Genomic DNA, 13518 nt, shown 5'->3' with positions numbered 1-13518 from the left:
TATGGTCACTGTGTTTGTAACACTTCTCTGTTCTCACAGTATCACATCTTTCCAGATCTTAAATGTTTACATCTGTCCTAATAGGCTTTTAAACTGACGATTGAAACTGATATGACCTATGCCTCTGCTGAAGCTATAGCAATTCATTTATTGTGCTTAGGTTCTCTTCCACTTGAAAGCAGTTTATTATGCTTAAAAATCACTGGCCACAGTAGTTAGTGGGATAGTGCATTAGATGGCATCTTTGAATAGTTGTTATTCTCCCTGAGAGGGAAAAGCAGATTAAAAGAAAAAATTAGGGAACACATGCCAAGAGAAAAGAAAGGCATAATGTAGATTTAGAACATGAGGTACTTTTGGTACCTAAGGTTGAGTCTTTAAATGATCACTTTGTTCTTGATACATTGCTGATTAGGATAAATGATCTGATTTAATTTAGAAGGGAAAAACACCTATCATAAACTAGTATAATTTACATCCTGTAACATCACTCACTAAGCAGAAATGCTGACACATAAGATAAAAGATTTGGTAGAGGTACAGTGGACATGAGTCTGACTTAAGAAACAACTGGCAGAATAAGTAGTTTCACTAAAAGTTGATCCTCCAATTGGCCTTACCTCTAGAAGGCAGGGCAGCCATTGTTTTGAGGCATAGAAACCAAATTGTTAGTAAGGTGGTAACTGCAGTTTTCTTAGGATTCTATACCTAGGAAAGATAAAAGAAATATCTACCTGGATTCAACTTCATTTTCATTTGGGGGTTTGGGGTGGGTTTTTTTTGGCTTCATTTTTAAGATTGTAATATAGACCTCAAATTTTAATTGGTGTATTGTGAACTTTCATGACAAGGAAAAAACAAATTTGAAATACATATTTAAACCCAGTGAAACTGCCATTTTTGCAGGTCAAAAAGTAATTGCCTGTGAGTAATTTTATGTGGTTCATCCTGACACCACAACTTGAGTCTAGGTATTTCTGGTTAAAAAATTTCACAAATCAGAGCTGTAATTGTAGCTCAGCGGTAGAGCGCTTGCCCAGCATGTGTGAGGCACTGGGTTCGAGTCTCAGCACTGCATATAAATAAAGGTCTATGGACAACTAAAAATATATTTAAAATTTTTTTTTCACATATCAGATTCCATCCAAGCTTTTTATTTTCATATTTCCTATTTACCTCCCAATATGCCCATATATTACTGAAACCCAATAGCATTGAATCCTGATTTTGTATCAGTTTGACTTCTTGGTTTAGTTTCCTATAGCTCTAAATGCAGTATTTTTTTGGTTTAAAAAAAGCAGATATATGGGGCTGGGGTTGTGGCTCAGCGTGTGTGAGGCACTGGGTTTGATCCTCAGTACCACATTAAAAAAAACAAAGATTGGTATTGTGTCCATCTACAACTAAAAAGGAAATCTTAAAAAAATATATTAACTAGAAAACAATTTAGTCTTATTGGAAACTAGTTTGCACACAAGCAAGCTAAAATCTTCTCTTTAACCATGTTTAAGATGACAGTAAATTGTTTCCTCACCCATTCTTGAGAATAGTACTACTTGGAAAAGTACTTAACAGCTGGCAGAAAAATAACCCAAGTTACTGCTTGTTTGCATGCAAAATCTGTAGATTGTCAAGCAGTCTATCATTAGATCATCATAATTCTAACAGCCAGACACTTAACCTTGAAGGCCTAACACTGCCAGCAAACAATACAAAAGATCCAGGAGCTCTTCAGTAAGGCTCCTTTCCCTAGTACAAGGGGCAATACATTTGGTTTCTAAGGCAGTTTTCACTGAACTATTCTATATGGGTTTGGCAAGTGGAAAATGCATCCTTAGCCGTGAGATAAAGTTTAAGAATACCAGTTTGTGCTTTATTTGTTCTTCCTGCACCTCAGGAAAGTGAAATCAGAAATTAAGAGGAATCTGGAATCCAGTGGGGTAAAAGGATGGGTGGTTATTTTAACTGTTTTTTAAGGACTAAGCAATTTCAATGAGATTAGGAAGATTTGGTGTGATAGTCCCAGACCCTAAGGTCCTTAGTAAGATATAAGTAGTATCTTCTGTAAATACCTCAAAGGACACAGAAATTTGTCTTACAATCTACTGCTTCATCTTCTCAATGCAATCCTTTACCTGCAATCCCAAGATGGTGTCTCTTGTATGTAGCTCAGTGTGAGAGCTGATTCCTCTAAAGGTGTTCACTCACCTGCTGCTTCAGCCCTTTGGGACCCTCCCACAAGCAGTCCATTCTAGCTTCACCCTGTGACCTTCAGCTAGCCTCCAACCTGGCAATGCTTGATATTGTTTACTGTGACTTCCAAAGTATTAGCACCAGGTTCAAGAAAATAAAGCTTTTATATGGCATACATGCCCCCTAGTCTCTTTGTTCACCTGAGTCCTGTTTTCCCCAAAGCAGCTATCTCTAACTCGTTCTTAGCAATTCCCCTGAGCTGCTCACATCCTTAAGCATATATCTTTGATCTAGACTGAAGACTAGGTGTAGTATCTGCCACCTTCCAAAATCTGGTATTTCAACTGGCATTAGACATCTTGTTTTTAAGGGAACTAATGGAGAGGATTCCATTTCCAAAACTCCACCCCCTTCTGCTTTAAAATTGCATTCAACTCCTCAGCTAGGGGATGGGGCGATTTGATTTTGTTCAGTCCTTTTAGTGTCCCAGATCTTCTCAAGATTTGATCTGCAAACCACCTGCCTCATCAGCCAAAAGTGCCTGTGAAACATGAATCTTCAATAAATGCAGTGGTATCCTGGATTGGGTTCTGCACAGATAGGAACATTGGTAGAAAATCTGATGCCTGGAGGTCACTGTAATGTGCCAACACTGACTTCTTAGTTGTAACAAGTGTTACAACTATAACATCCTGTACAAATATACGATGCTGATGAGTAACGTTTGCAACTTTTAAAAATCTTGGATAACTTTAGATTTGCAAAAAATTCCAAAATTAAAAGTTTTTTTGGGGGGGAAGGGGGAGCTTCTTTGGTCCCAGAGCTACTAAATCTCAATTCCTGGGGCTGAGGCTTGGGAATTAACATTTTTCACAGGAACCGCAAGTGATTCTTATGCAGACTCAAATTTGAAAACATCCTCTCAACTCCCTTTCCATTCCATGCCTGAACATCTTCTGCCTCCTAGCTTTACTACCTTAACCTTGCTTTAACCTGGTTTAATCCTTTAAGTCTTCTGAACCCTAAGATACAATTGCCACTATTTCCCCCTTTTCACAGATGAGAAAAAAATACTATGAGATAAAATTCAGAATCACAACCCATTAGTAGTGGAGCTGGGATTTGAATCTTCAGTTGTCTGACTCCCCAGCCTAGGCTCATAACCATTCTGCCTTTCAACCCTGTTTCCATCGTCAAACTGAAGAGCTCTGTAAATAAATCACTAATAGAAGCATTATGATATTATCCTGGGCTCACCTCTTCTCCAACTTTTTCTAAAGTCTCTGCTCCAGCTTGTGAGTACCCCTCTCTCCCTTTTCAGTTGGCTAAAAATGAGCCAGGAGAAAGCAAGGGAGAGATGAGCCAGCTAGTCCTGTACACCTAAGTACCTGTAACTGCTTTTCTGTCAGCATCATGCGTACCTGTTATATCCCTCCCCGAAACCCCCCCCTGTCCTAACTTATGTACCAATCTAATAAAAGTCCATAGCACTCAATGTCCATTGACATTGAATTAAATACTTTCATGTTGTTATTCCCACCTCTAAATGGATTTGTTGTCTCCCTTGACATTTTAAACCCTTAATTACCTTTGTTTTCCCACACATTTTCTCACATTGCCTCCAAACATTGCTAGAGAACACTCACATACCAGGCATTAAAATGAAGTGGTATTTGGAACATCGGTGGCTAATTTTCCTTTTTGCCAAAGCAGCAATCAGTAGAAGATGCACTGGCGATAGTATTCAGGCTCACTAAACATCTGTGCTTAGGTGACAGGTAAGTATGGACGCTAAATCAATTTCTATCTTCTCCTCCAGGCTCCCTGATGAATTTAGAGCTCAATACCTAGTAGTGAATCCAATTACTGAATGATAAGCAATTTTGGGAGTCGTCCCCTAACCAAATACATACAGTATTGCATCATCTCTCTCCAAATAGGTTCAGTGTGTAGACAGAGTGTTTATAAAACAGAACACAGGCAATATCTCTGTTTTTCCATGGAGCTCCCTTCATTTCTTCAAATGAATAATTGAACAATCACAGGATGGGCAGGAGAAACAAAGTATATTCCAGTAAAACATGCTTTAATTCATTCTGCTTCTGGTGACTGGAATTTGCTTCAATTTTTACTTATTAGACTTTGATGTTTATATTTTAAGAACATCTGAAAAACCAGATTACAAAGTTAGAATCCACTCCTCAGACCATCTTAGAAAGCAGAGAGTCTCTCCATAAATGAGAAAGAGACTTCAAGGGCATCTGTTTATTTTCTTTACCATTGCTTTAATGCATTTAAAAGTTATCTACATTAATTGGGAACAAAGAAACAAAAATAGACATTTCTTTGTTTTCATAAATAACTAATCTCCATATTTGATAAAAATCTCAAACCATTATTTTATCTTCCCACAAATAGAATTCATACAAATTATTTTTTCTGAAATAAGGTCAGCAAGTTAAGTATCTTGAGACTAACATAACCATGTACTATTGCTGCTCTACTTCCAGGAACAAAACAAAACCTCTTTATGATGCTCTGGGTTTCTTTTTATTAGTGTTATGGATTCAGAATTATAATCATTTGTCAGTAATAATTTATAGATTAAAACTGATTGTCTACAAATAAAATATCGCTGGCTCATGCGAGTTCTGGATTTGACGACAGTGACTATACTGCATGGGGTAGGCACTACACACTTAGGAAGTCATAAAAAGTACTGAATGCCCTGGACGCCAACTACTGACTCGGTATGTGCCTCATTTGGCTCAGTAAGAAATTCACCTGCACCAAACCCGTATCAAAAATCACTAAATCTCTCATATATATAATATATATTATGTATATACACACCCACAAGACATACATACTGTACATACAGTTTGTAAAAACATGAAGTAATATTGTCTTTAAAAGATGTGCCACAGATGGACAGACATGCTGGCTGAAATAAATCCTGTAATTGTCATCAGGCTGCTAGAAGCTTCTGAGTTTTGAGTCAGGTTAACTTACATCCTGCCTATCCTTCACCCTTCTTTAATGTCTTGGTAGTTTTTTTCTTTCAGAACCACCCTCCCCAACCCAGGCATATTTCTTCCCCAGAATCACTTGATTAGACTTTGGAGACAAAAAAGGGCATGCAGAGGGAGCAGGGATTCTTAGTCCCTGTACCTCACACCTGCCTAGATTTGTGATGTGCTCCATCCTGTTTGCCACATTCGGTGTTAGAAAGCAGTTATTCAAAGCTTTGTCCCTCCTACCCCCCTTGGTCTTTCTGTAGAGCACAAAAGTGAAAGAAGCTTCTTTAGCAGGGGTAGCAGTTCATTAAAATATACAACTGCGCTTCCTAGCTCTGGGGTTCCCATTCTGTACCAGAGAGTGCAGGTCACCGATGCTGTTATTAAGGTTCGGTGTGTGATCCATGAGGTTTTCTCCTGGCAGCCCGTGTCAAGATTAGTGCAGCCCTGGCCCAGGAGGGAACTGCCTAATGAATACCAACTTTGAAACAGTGCTGTCGGCATATTATTTAAGCTTGTTCGTGCACACAATTACACACAACACATACACACAGGACCTGGTCATCGGCAATAGTCACATGGAAACTTGACAAAAGGTTTGTGTGAATAAACCAATAAGGCACCAAGAAAAATGATTTCCAGCCAATTTAGCAACTTCAAAATTCGAGGAGGGAAATAATATAAATTTTAAAAACTTCCCACAATCTGGCCACTGAGGTCCCATTAGTTCCTGCAGGCAATTTTCTACCTAGATCCTCCCCAACTAACCTGTGAAGTGAGACACTGCTTAAAACTGGACAGTGAAAGGGACAGTCCAGAAACTGGATCTGAGATAGAAACAGGGCCCCTACATTCCAACCTCACAAGGGTGGCTGTGAAGAAGTTGCTGAACTACCTACCCCATAGCCTTTCATTTTATAACTGTTTTCATGAGTATGATTTGTTTTTATAACAAAAATGCAAAACAGGGAAAAATAAGTATGTGGGTAGAAATAAGGAGTGGCTATAAATAGATGCAGTATTCTCCCTAGGTGGGTTGGCTGATTACTAAAAGGGGGTGGGGTGGGGGGTATTATCTTTGTCTCTTTTAGTGAATGAGGGAAGAAAGGAGAGCAGGGGTGAGAATAAAAGGTGCTTCTGAAACTAGATCTCAGAAAGCCTAATCTATCTTGCTTGCCTCCCTTGGCTTAGCATCTGTGTTTTAACTATCTAATTTTGCAGGTTAAATTAATTGTTTTTAGGTTTGGGATGTTGCAACAATAAAAAAAAAAAGTGTGAATCCACTCACTTCATCCCACAACTTTTAGATTTAGTGCATCATTTCTGGATTCGAAGGAAGGGAGATAGCCCAAATCTGAAGGCAGCAGATTCTGGGAAGACATGTTAAATGAGGGAAGAGGTCAAGGTGATCTCATTTGAAAAAAGGAGAGGAACTGGTGGCCAGGCAGGAGATCCATTGCAAGGTTCTAGGAAGAGGCTTCTGAATAAATACAGGAATAAGATATGCGCAAAGTTCTGTAGCTATGTATACACGGTTCTGTCAAATCTCCGGGATTTTTAATTTTGATTCAGAGAATGAGCTGGGCAAGAGCAGTACGATTTTATTAATGTGATCAGCTTTGGAGCTATGGTACTAGACTTCTCTCCACCAACTATTTTGATTCCCTGTGGCAACTATGTATTTGTCTACTCAACACTCATGAAGGAAAACTGATGTAGGCTTAAATTTTTCTAACTTTGCTTCAAATGAAGCTCAAATGCCTAGATTCCAGTTGTTTCCCTAGGGAAGCTTTCTCAATCTTTAATTGCTTTGGCCATTAAATTTCTTCTCCTCTCAGTCCTGGTCACTGGTATTTTCTGGCTGATGCACTGTCACCCCTTTCCCAGTGGTGGCCTCACACTCTTCATGAATGAATGGTTAAACAGATTAGGAGAACATAACTTCTGAAGGCAAAGAAGTGTGTGTGTGTTTGTGTGTGTGTGTGTGTGTGTATTCACCAAGATATAGGCTTTCATATATGAAGGAATGGTTAAACATTAGGAAAGCAAACCTAGTAACAGCAAGTGTGTCATAGGCCTTTCTTTTTCTCAGAAAAGGAAAAGGAAAATTAAGGTGGGGTGGGAAGTGGAGTGGGGAGCGGGGCTTCTTCTTGCAATGGCATTCCACTAAATCATATTTAAAAGCTTATGCAAGGATGTTGTGGGTCTCATTTGTTTTCAGAGACTGCAGAGAGCACTGTATTGCTGCTTTGGGGACAAAAACTAGCCTTGAGTCCAGGGACACTTGTTTTCCCTCCTTGGGGCCAATGTTTGTTCACAGGTAGCCAGCCTCCCTCCCCCAGTTCAAGCACTTCACTGGAGGGTGGGAGTGGTTTCTAATCACAGCTCTCCAGGAGAGGAGGAATAAGAAAAGCAAAAAGACTGTTTAACATGATAAAGGAGGCAGGGTGAGGGAGCAGATAAGAGAAGCTGGAAATTTACTTTAATTACTGGAAGCATATCCGTTTTAGTCCTTTAATTTAAAAGGGAGCCCTCTTTAGCAACAATCCCTAAGTATTTCCAGAAGAAGAGAGTGGGTGTACTTTCACCAAAATTGTAACACAAGTTCCTTTAAAATAATAAGGGATCACAGAAGCTTATTAAGAACCACCCACCCCCTCTCTGGCACAAAGCTTACCATCTCACCAGTCTAGAATTCACGCTCAACCAATCACCATCTCTTAGGCTCTTATTATTGCAAATGTTTATGGCGGACATTCTATGCTGCTACTTCTAACTTGGACAGGACACTGGTTCTGTTAGGAATGAAAATGAATGCTGCAAAGAACCCAAAGCTCAACTGACAAGGTTAAGGATGCACACAAAATCCCTAGGCACTCCCTCACCTAAACCTGTCAACCTGGAGAGGCCCTAGCACATTATGTTCCCCTCCTTGGGAGGACTTGGGGCTGTACTCCAGGACGTGCAGCAGTTCTAAAGCAGCTTGGACACTTTAAAGCAGAGGAAGGAGAAATTAGTTGAAAAAGCACACTCCACTCCTTTCCAGTCACAGCAACCCAAACTTTCACTGTTCACATTTTTTTTAAAAGACACACGTATAGGAAATACATTTTCCCAATTTAGACCACACAGTTCAAAGAAACCTGAACCAAATGGAACCTCATTACAATGCCAACTTTAGGATTGTAAAGCCCCCAAAGCAAAGGTAAATTTTGTTGCCAAAATGCAACAGTTAAAAATTAAGAACAATACATATAAATTAAAAAGAGGGTTCCTCTAAAGGCGGCAGTAAGAAACGCAAATCAGTATACACGTGAGCAGAGCCCCTTTAAGAACTGGGACAGATGCTCCCTGGAAACTGCCCCTTTTCCCTCTCTCCAATTTGTCCTGGGAGGGGGCATCAGCACCATGAAGGTAAACGGAAGTGACCTTCTCAAGCTACGAAACAAAACAACCCCCTCCCTCAACTCCCAGCACAGGTCCCTCGGCCGAGGCCTCCTCCTATACGTGCGACAGGGACACCTGCTTGTGGTAGGCGGCAGAGGGGCCCGGAGGCCCGGTCCTGCCAGTGAGCGCAGCGCTCGCCTCGGCGTAGTCCCCGGCGGCCATAGCGCCCCCGCTCTTGTGGCCCCGCCGCGGGCGGCAGCAGCAGCGGCTGGTGAAGCGCCGCCAAGACTCCACTGTCTTGCCGGACCAGATCCAGACGCCCGACGTGATGCCCACCACCAGGCACATGAAATACTTGAGCATGAGCACCCAGTACTCGGGCTTGGCACGCGGCTGGCCGGCGTCGGGGCCCGGGCAAGCGCAGGTGAGAGCCGCCTCCCAGCTCTCGCGATAGTGCTGCTCATACAGGTAGCAGGCCACCACGATGCTGGCGGGCACCGTGTAGAGCAACGTGAAGATGCCAATGCGGATCATAAGCTTCTCCAGCTTGTCCGTCTTGGTGCCGCCCTGCTTAATGACGCTGCGGATGCGGAAAAGCGACACGAAGCCCGCTAGGAGGAAGAGCGTGCCCACCAGGAGGTAGAGCACCAGTGGGCCCAGGACGAAGCCGCGAAGGGAGTTCAGGTTCTGGTTGCCCACGTAGCATATGCCGGCTACCGGGTCCCCGTCCACCGAGCTCAGAGCCAGCGCCGTAATGGACTTAACGCTGGGAATAAGCCACGCTGCTAGGTGGAAGTACTGTGCATAACCCGCAATGGCCTCATTGCCCCATTTCATGCCAGCCGCCAAGAACCAGGTGAGCGACAGGATGACCCACCAGATGGAACTGGCCATGCCAAAGAAGTAGACTAGCAGGAATACGACGGTGCACAGCGCAGGGCCTGTCGTCTCATAGTGGATATGGTTGTGCTCCCGGCTGCAGGCCACACTGGCATGGCCCACAACCAGGCGCACCAGGAATCCCAGCGACACGCACAGGTAGCAGGCTGACAGAAAGATAATTGGGCGCTCCGGGTAGCGGAAGCGTTCCATGTCAATGAGGAAAGTGGCCACCGTCGTGGAAGTGGAGATGAAGCAAAGCACTGACCAGAGACCAATCCAGAAGGTGGCGAACGTGCGCTCGTCTGGGCTGAAGGACGGCTGGTAGCAGGGCACCGCACAGTTGGGCACCTGTCCCGTTCGCACCTTGTTGTAGAGTGGGTGCGACTCCTTCAGGATGGGCACGAAGGGCTCGCGGCACGTGCACACAGATGGGCCCCCTGCTGTGCACTCGCTCCCGGAGGACGGCGCCCCTGGCGGGCCTGGGAGGGTGGGCTTGGCTGGGAAGGATTTGGGGGGCGTCGTGGTGGCCTCACTGCGGTTGTAATCCATGCACAGGACCTCGGCGTCGCGGCCCAGCACAGGGAGACGGTCACAGCTCATGCGCTCTGGCCAGGCGAAGCCATACTGGCGCATGAGAGGCGAGCAGCCGGCCTTGGCGCGCTCGCACACGGAGCGGCAGGGCGGCAGCGGTTTATGGTAGTCCGGCAGGCAGATGGGCGTGTACATGGAGCACAGGAAGAAGCGCAAGTCCGGCGAGCAGTGGATCTCCACCAGTGGCCAGAACTGGTGCACCTCCAGGCCCGCCTCGTCCTGCGTGTCGTGGTTGAACTGGTTGGGCATGTGCGTCAGGTTGTAGCCGATGCCGCGGCACATGGGTACCGTGATTTCCTGGCACACCGGGGCCTTGGAGGCGGCCGCCGCCCGGCCCGCCAGCTGCGCCAGAAGCAACAGCAGGAGCGAGGGCGGCGCGCACGGGTCAGGCCGAGCCATCGCCCCCTCCCTCCCCTCTCCTCTCCTCCCGCAGCCCGCGAGGGGCCAAGGCAGGCAGAGGAAACCGGGGCTGGGGCTTCCCTCTCCGGAGTCTCCCGTGTGACGCCGGGGTTGGCAACCTGTTGGTTTCTTTTTCTCTTAAAGAAATCCGTCCAAAGATAAACTGCTTCGGGAACGCGCTGCCTCCGCTGCCAGCACTCAGCTCTTCGCAGGATAGGGCTGGAGAGGGACGGTTAGGGCTCCAATTCCAGGGAAGGGGCTCTTTTAAAAGAGAAGGGGCGGGGGGGAGAAAAATTGCAACCTCTCCTCTTGGAGGGGCGTCCCAACGGCTCCGTACCCAAAGCAGTCTCCGTACCCAAAGCAGTCTCCAATCTCTAACTTAACTACTCTCTTTTCCTCCCCTCAACCTCCTCGAACCAAAGTACTGACTCTCACCACCCTCCTTTTCCTGGCCGGGCCCTCCAGGCTGTGCCTCGGGGTCAGAGCGCTCAGCCCCCGGAAAAGGGCAGAGAAACCGGGAGAACAGGGCAAAAGAGAAGGCGCGGGCTCTCACCTCTAAGGATCTCGCCGAGAGGGGCAGATGTCTGCAGCCAGCCTGGGTCTTCTGTCCCTGGGATACTCGGCTCCTGAAACGCAACTCCGAGTCGGGCCGAGGCCGGGAAAGTTTAGCGACAGGCTGGGTAACCGTGGCGGCGACACATGGTAGCAGGTGGGGGCGTCTCAGAGAGCTGGCCGCCCCCCGAACAGGGTCGGCGCAGGCCTGTCACTCGCCTTCTCTTCCTCCGGGCCCCCCGTCATGTTCCAGGCGGAGTGGGGCAGAGGCAGGCCGTGTGTTCCACCCGGGTCCGAGTGCCGGAGCAAAGGCGAGAGCGCCTGGCAGCACCTGGGAGGGAGGAAGGCGGAATGCGGTGGCCAGGAGACCCGGCCGCCTCACAGCACGGCTAGCAGCCGGCGCTGGCCCGGCCGGGACTGCATGGTGCGCGCTCGCCGCCGCGTCCCGCCCGCCGCTCGCCTCCTCCCCTGCAGGGGGCTCCGCGCTCCAGCGAACTCCTGGGGGCGGTGGCTGTGCTATCGGGAAGCAACGGGTTGTTCGGCTCCTCCCCCGCGCTCTCGCACCCTGCCGCCCACCTTCGGTGGGCACCGAGCAGCGCAGACGGCAGCGGGGACACGGCCGCGGGCTGACTGCCCTCTCCCTCCCTGCCCGGGTCACCTGCCTCTAATGCCCGCCGGGACGCCCCGCCCCGGCCCCGCCCCCTCAAGCCTGGGCTCGAGTGGTGGGCCACCCGGCCAAGCTCTCCGCGTGTCCCCTCCCACTGCCCCGCGGGCTCGGCCTCTCCCTAGGCGCCCTCTGGCCCCTCCCTGGGCCGGCAGCCGAAGAAAACTGGCCAATCGTGAGTCGGCAAATGGTGGGGGTGGGGCGAATGCTAATCACGCCGCCTTGAGAACCCGGGCGGGAAACCCTGGCCAGAAGTCCCTCCGGAGTTCTCTGCGAGCGCTCGCCAGTTCCGGACTCACTTTGCTGCGATATGGTAGATTACGAACCATCGCATTCAGGGCTCCCACCAGGTTTCTTTACAGAGTCCAGCGCTTGTATAAACAACTACTCAAAGAATCATTTTTAGCTGCGGCACCTGTCTTTCTCCTTCGAGTTATTAGATTGGGTGAAAGAAGAGCTAATAGTTCTTGAATCCCCAACAACCTGTTAATCGTTTGCATCTTAAAGCAAGACCCGAAATCCTTACAGTTCCCTGAGGCAAGTGCTCCTTAGAGGTGAAGAAGACGAGACTTAGCAACTTGACCTGGTAATAAAAGAACTGGTAATAAAAGAGGTGACCTCGACAATCTTGTTCGCCGCCGCATCCGAGCGTTTGGCACACAGTAGGTGCTCAAATCGCAGTTCTAGGATTGGAACCCAACTAGTTGGGAGCGGCATTCACGGTCTCTACCACTACCCCCCCCCCCCCCACACACACACCCATATTATCGGAATTTCCCAGGCTTCGACCTTTACTTTTGCATATCGTAACAAAATCCTACTATTGTGACGAGAAAGTTTTTTTTTTGTTTTTTTCTGGGTTTGGGAGACTTGAAAGATGTTAGTCCTTATCAGTCGGGATTTATAATCCCAGGCAGGTCCGGAATCGCCCACGGCTCAAGGCTCTGCACTGGGCAGGACGCTGGGGAGTTGCCTGCTGCTGAGTTGCGCACTTGCGCGCCCCGAGGGTGGGGGGCGCGCGCATCAGCCTGTTGGACTTCAGATGGGTTATTATGCTGGAAGTTTTAAATGTCCTACAAATGCCTCTTTTCTACGCGTTCTAATTAGGTTGGAAGACTGAGGTGTTTAGCATATTTAACATTCATTCACACACTTAAGAAGAGGGTTTAAATTGTATCCAGCTCTCTCACCCCTTCCTTCCACAGGGCGGAAGGCAAAATAGGCAGAGGGCCTGGGGACACTTGAAGGACTCAGGACTGGACTCAGTGACTGAGATTCAAATGTGAATTGTTGTCGATCATCTGTCCTGGCTCACATTTGTACACATTAGGTGACTAAATTTCAGAACAGCCATCTCCCTTCTGCTTCTCAACAAAGTTTGATGGGAAATAATGAAGAATATGTGTGTTAATATCAGCCTTACAGTTTAAAAGGAGTAAATTGCCTCAGAGACACCATAACTATTAATAATTGTTTACAGAGTACATTACATCGTTCATTTTCTGGAATTCTACAGGTATTCGTATTTTTATCTCTGGGGTTTTGGAATCACTTAGCCTTCGAGGTCTGCAGATGCCCCGGTTGAAAGTAGTGGGAGTTGAAATGCTATGGCATAGCAGTCCAGAAGAAAGGGGCACCCTCAGTGGAAAGTATGTGCAGCCTGTAAGCATGCCAAGGGAGGCCTAGCTCATTCTGTGCCTTATATGCAACGTGCATATTATTGGGGATGAACAAGTGTTGGCTAATAATAAAAATTATTTGAAGTTGGATAATGTTAATCACTCATACTGGAGTTTAGCCAGATTACTTGTGTTATATCACTTGGTTCTGACT

The 13518-nt window shown here is 46.5% G+C and overlaps 1 protein-coding gene across 1 annotated transcript; it reads right to left on the bottom strand.

The window, feature by feature from the left end:
- Positions 1 to 4404: 4404 nt before the first annotated feature.
- Fzd5 (frizzled class receptor 5) lies at positions 4405 to 11640 on the bottom strand. Its single transcript, XM_027941885.2, has 2 exons — positions 11023 to 11640; positions 4405 to 10730 (listed from the first exon to the last, which is right to left on the bottom strand). Exon 2 carries the CDS (start codon positions 10467 to 10469, stop codon positions 8712 to 8714), a length of 1758 nt encoding a protein of 585 aa, XP_027797686.1. The 5' UTR covers positions 10470 to 10730; positions 11023 to 11640; the 3' UTR covers positions 4405 to 8711.
- Between the last annotated feature and the right edge of the window lie 1878 nt (positions 11641 to 13518).

This window comes from Marmota flaviventris, chromosome 11 (assembly GCF_047511675.1).
Source record: "Marmota flaviventris isolate mMarFla1 chromosome 11, mMarFla1.hap1, whole genome shotgun sequence".
NCBI classification, from domain to species: domain Eukaryota; kingdom Metazoa; phylum Chordata; class Mammalia; order Rodentia; family Sciuridae; genus Marmota; species Marmota flaviventris.
The sequence above is the reverse complement of the archived record's forward strand: the minus strand, read 5'-3'. Positions and strand labels throughout refer to the sequence as shown.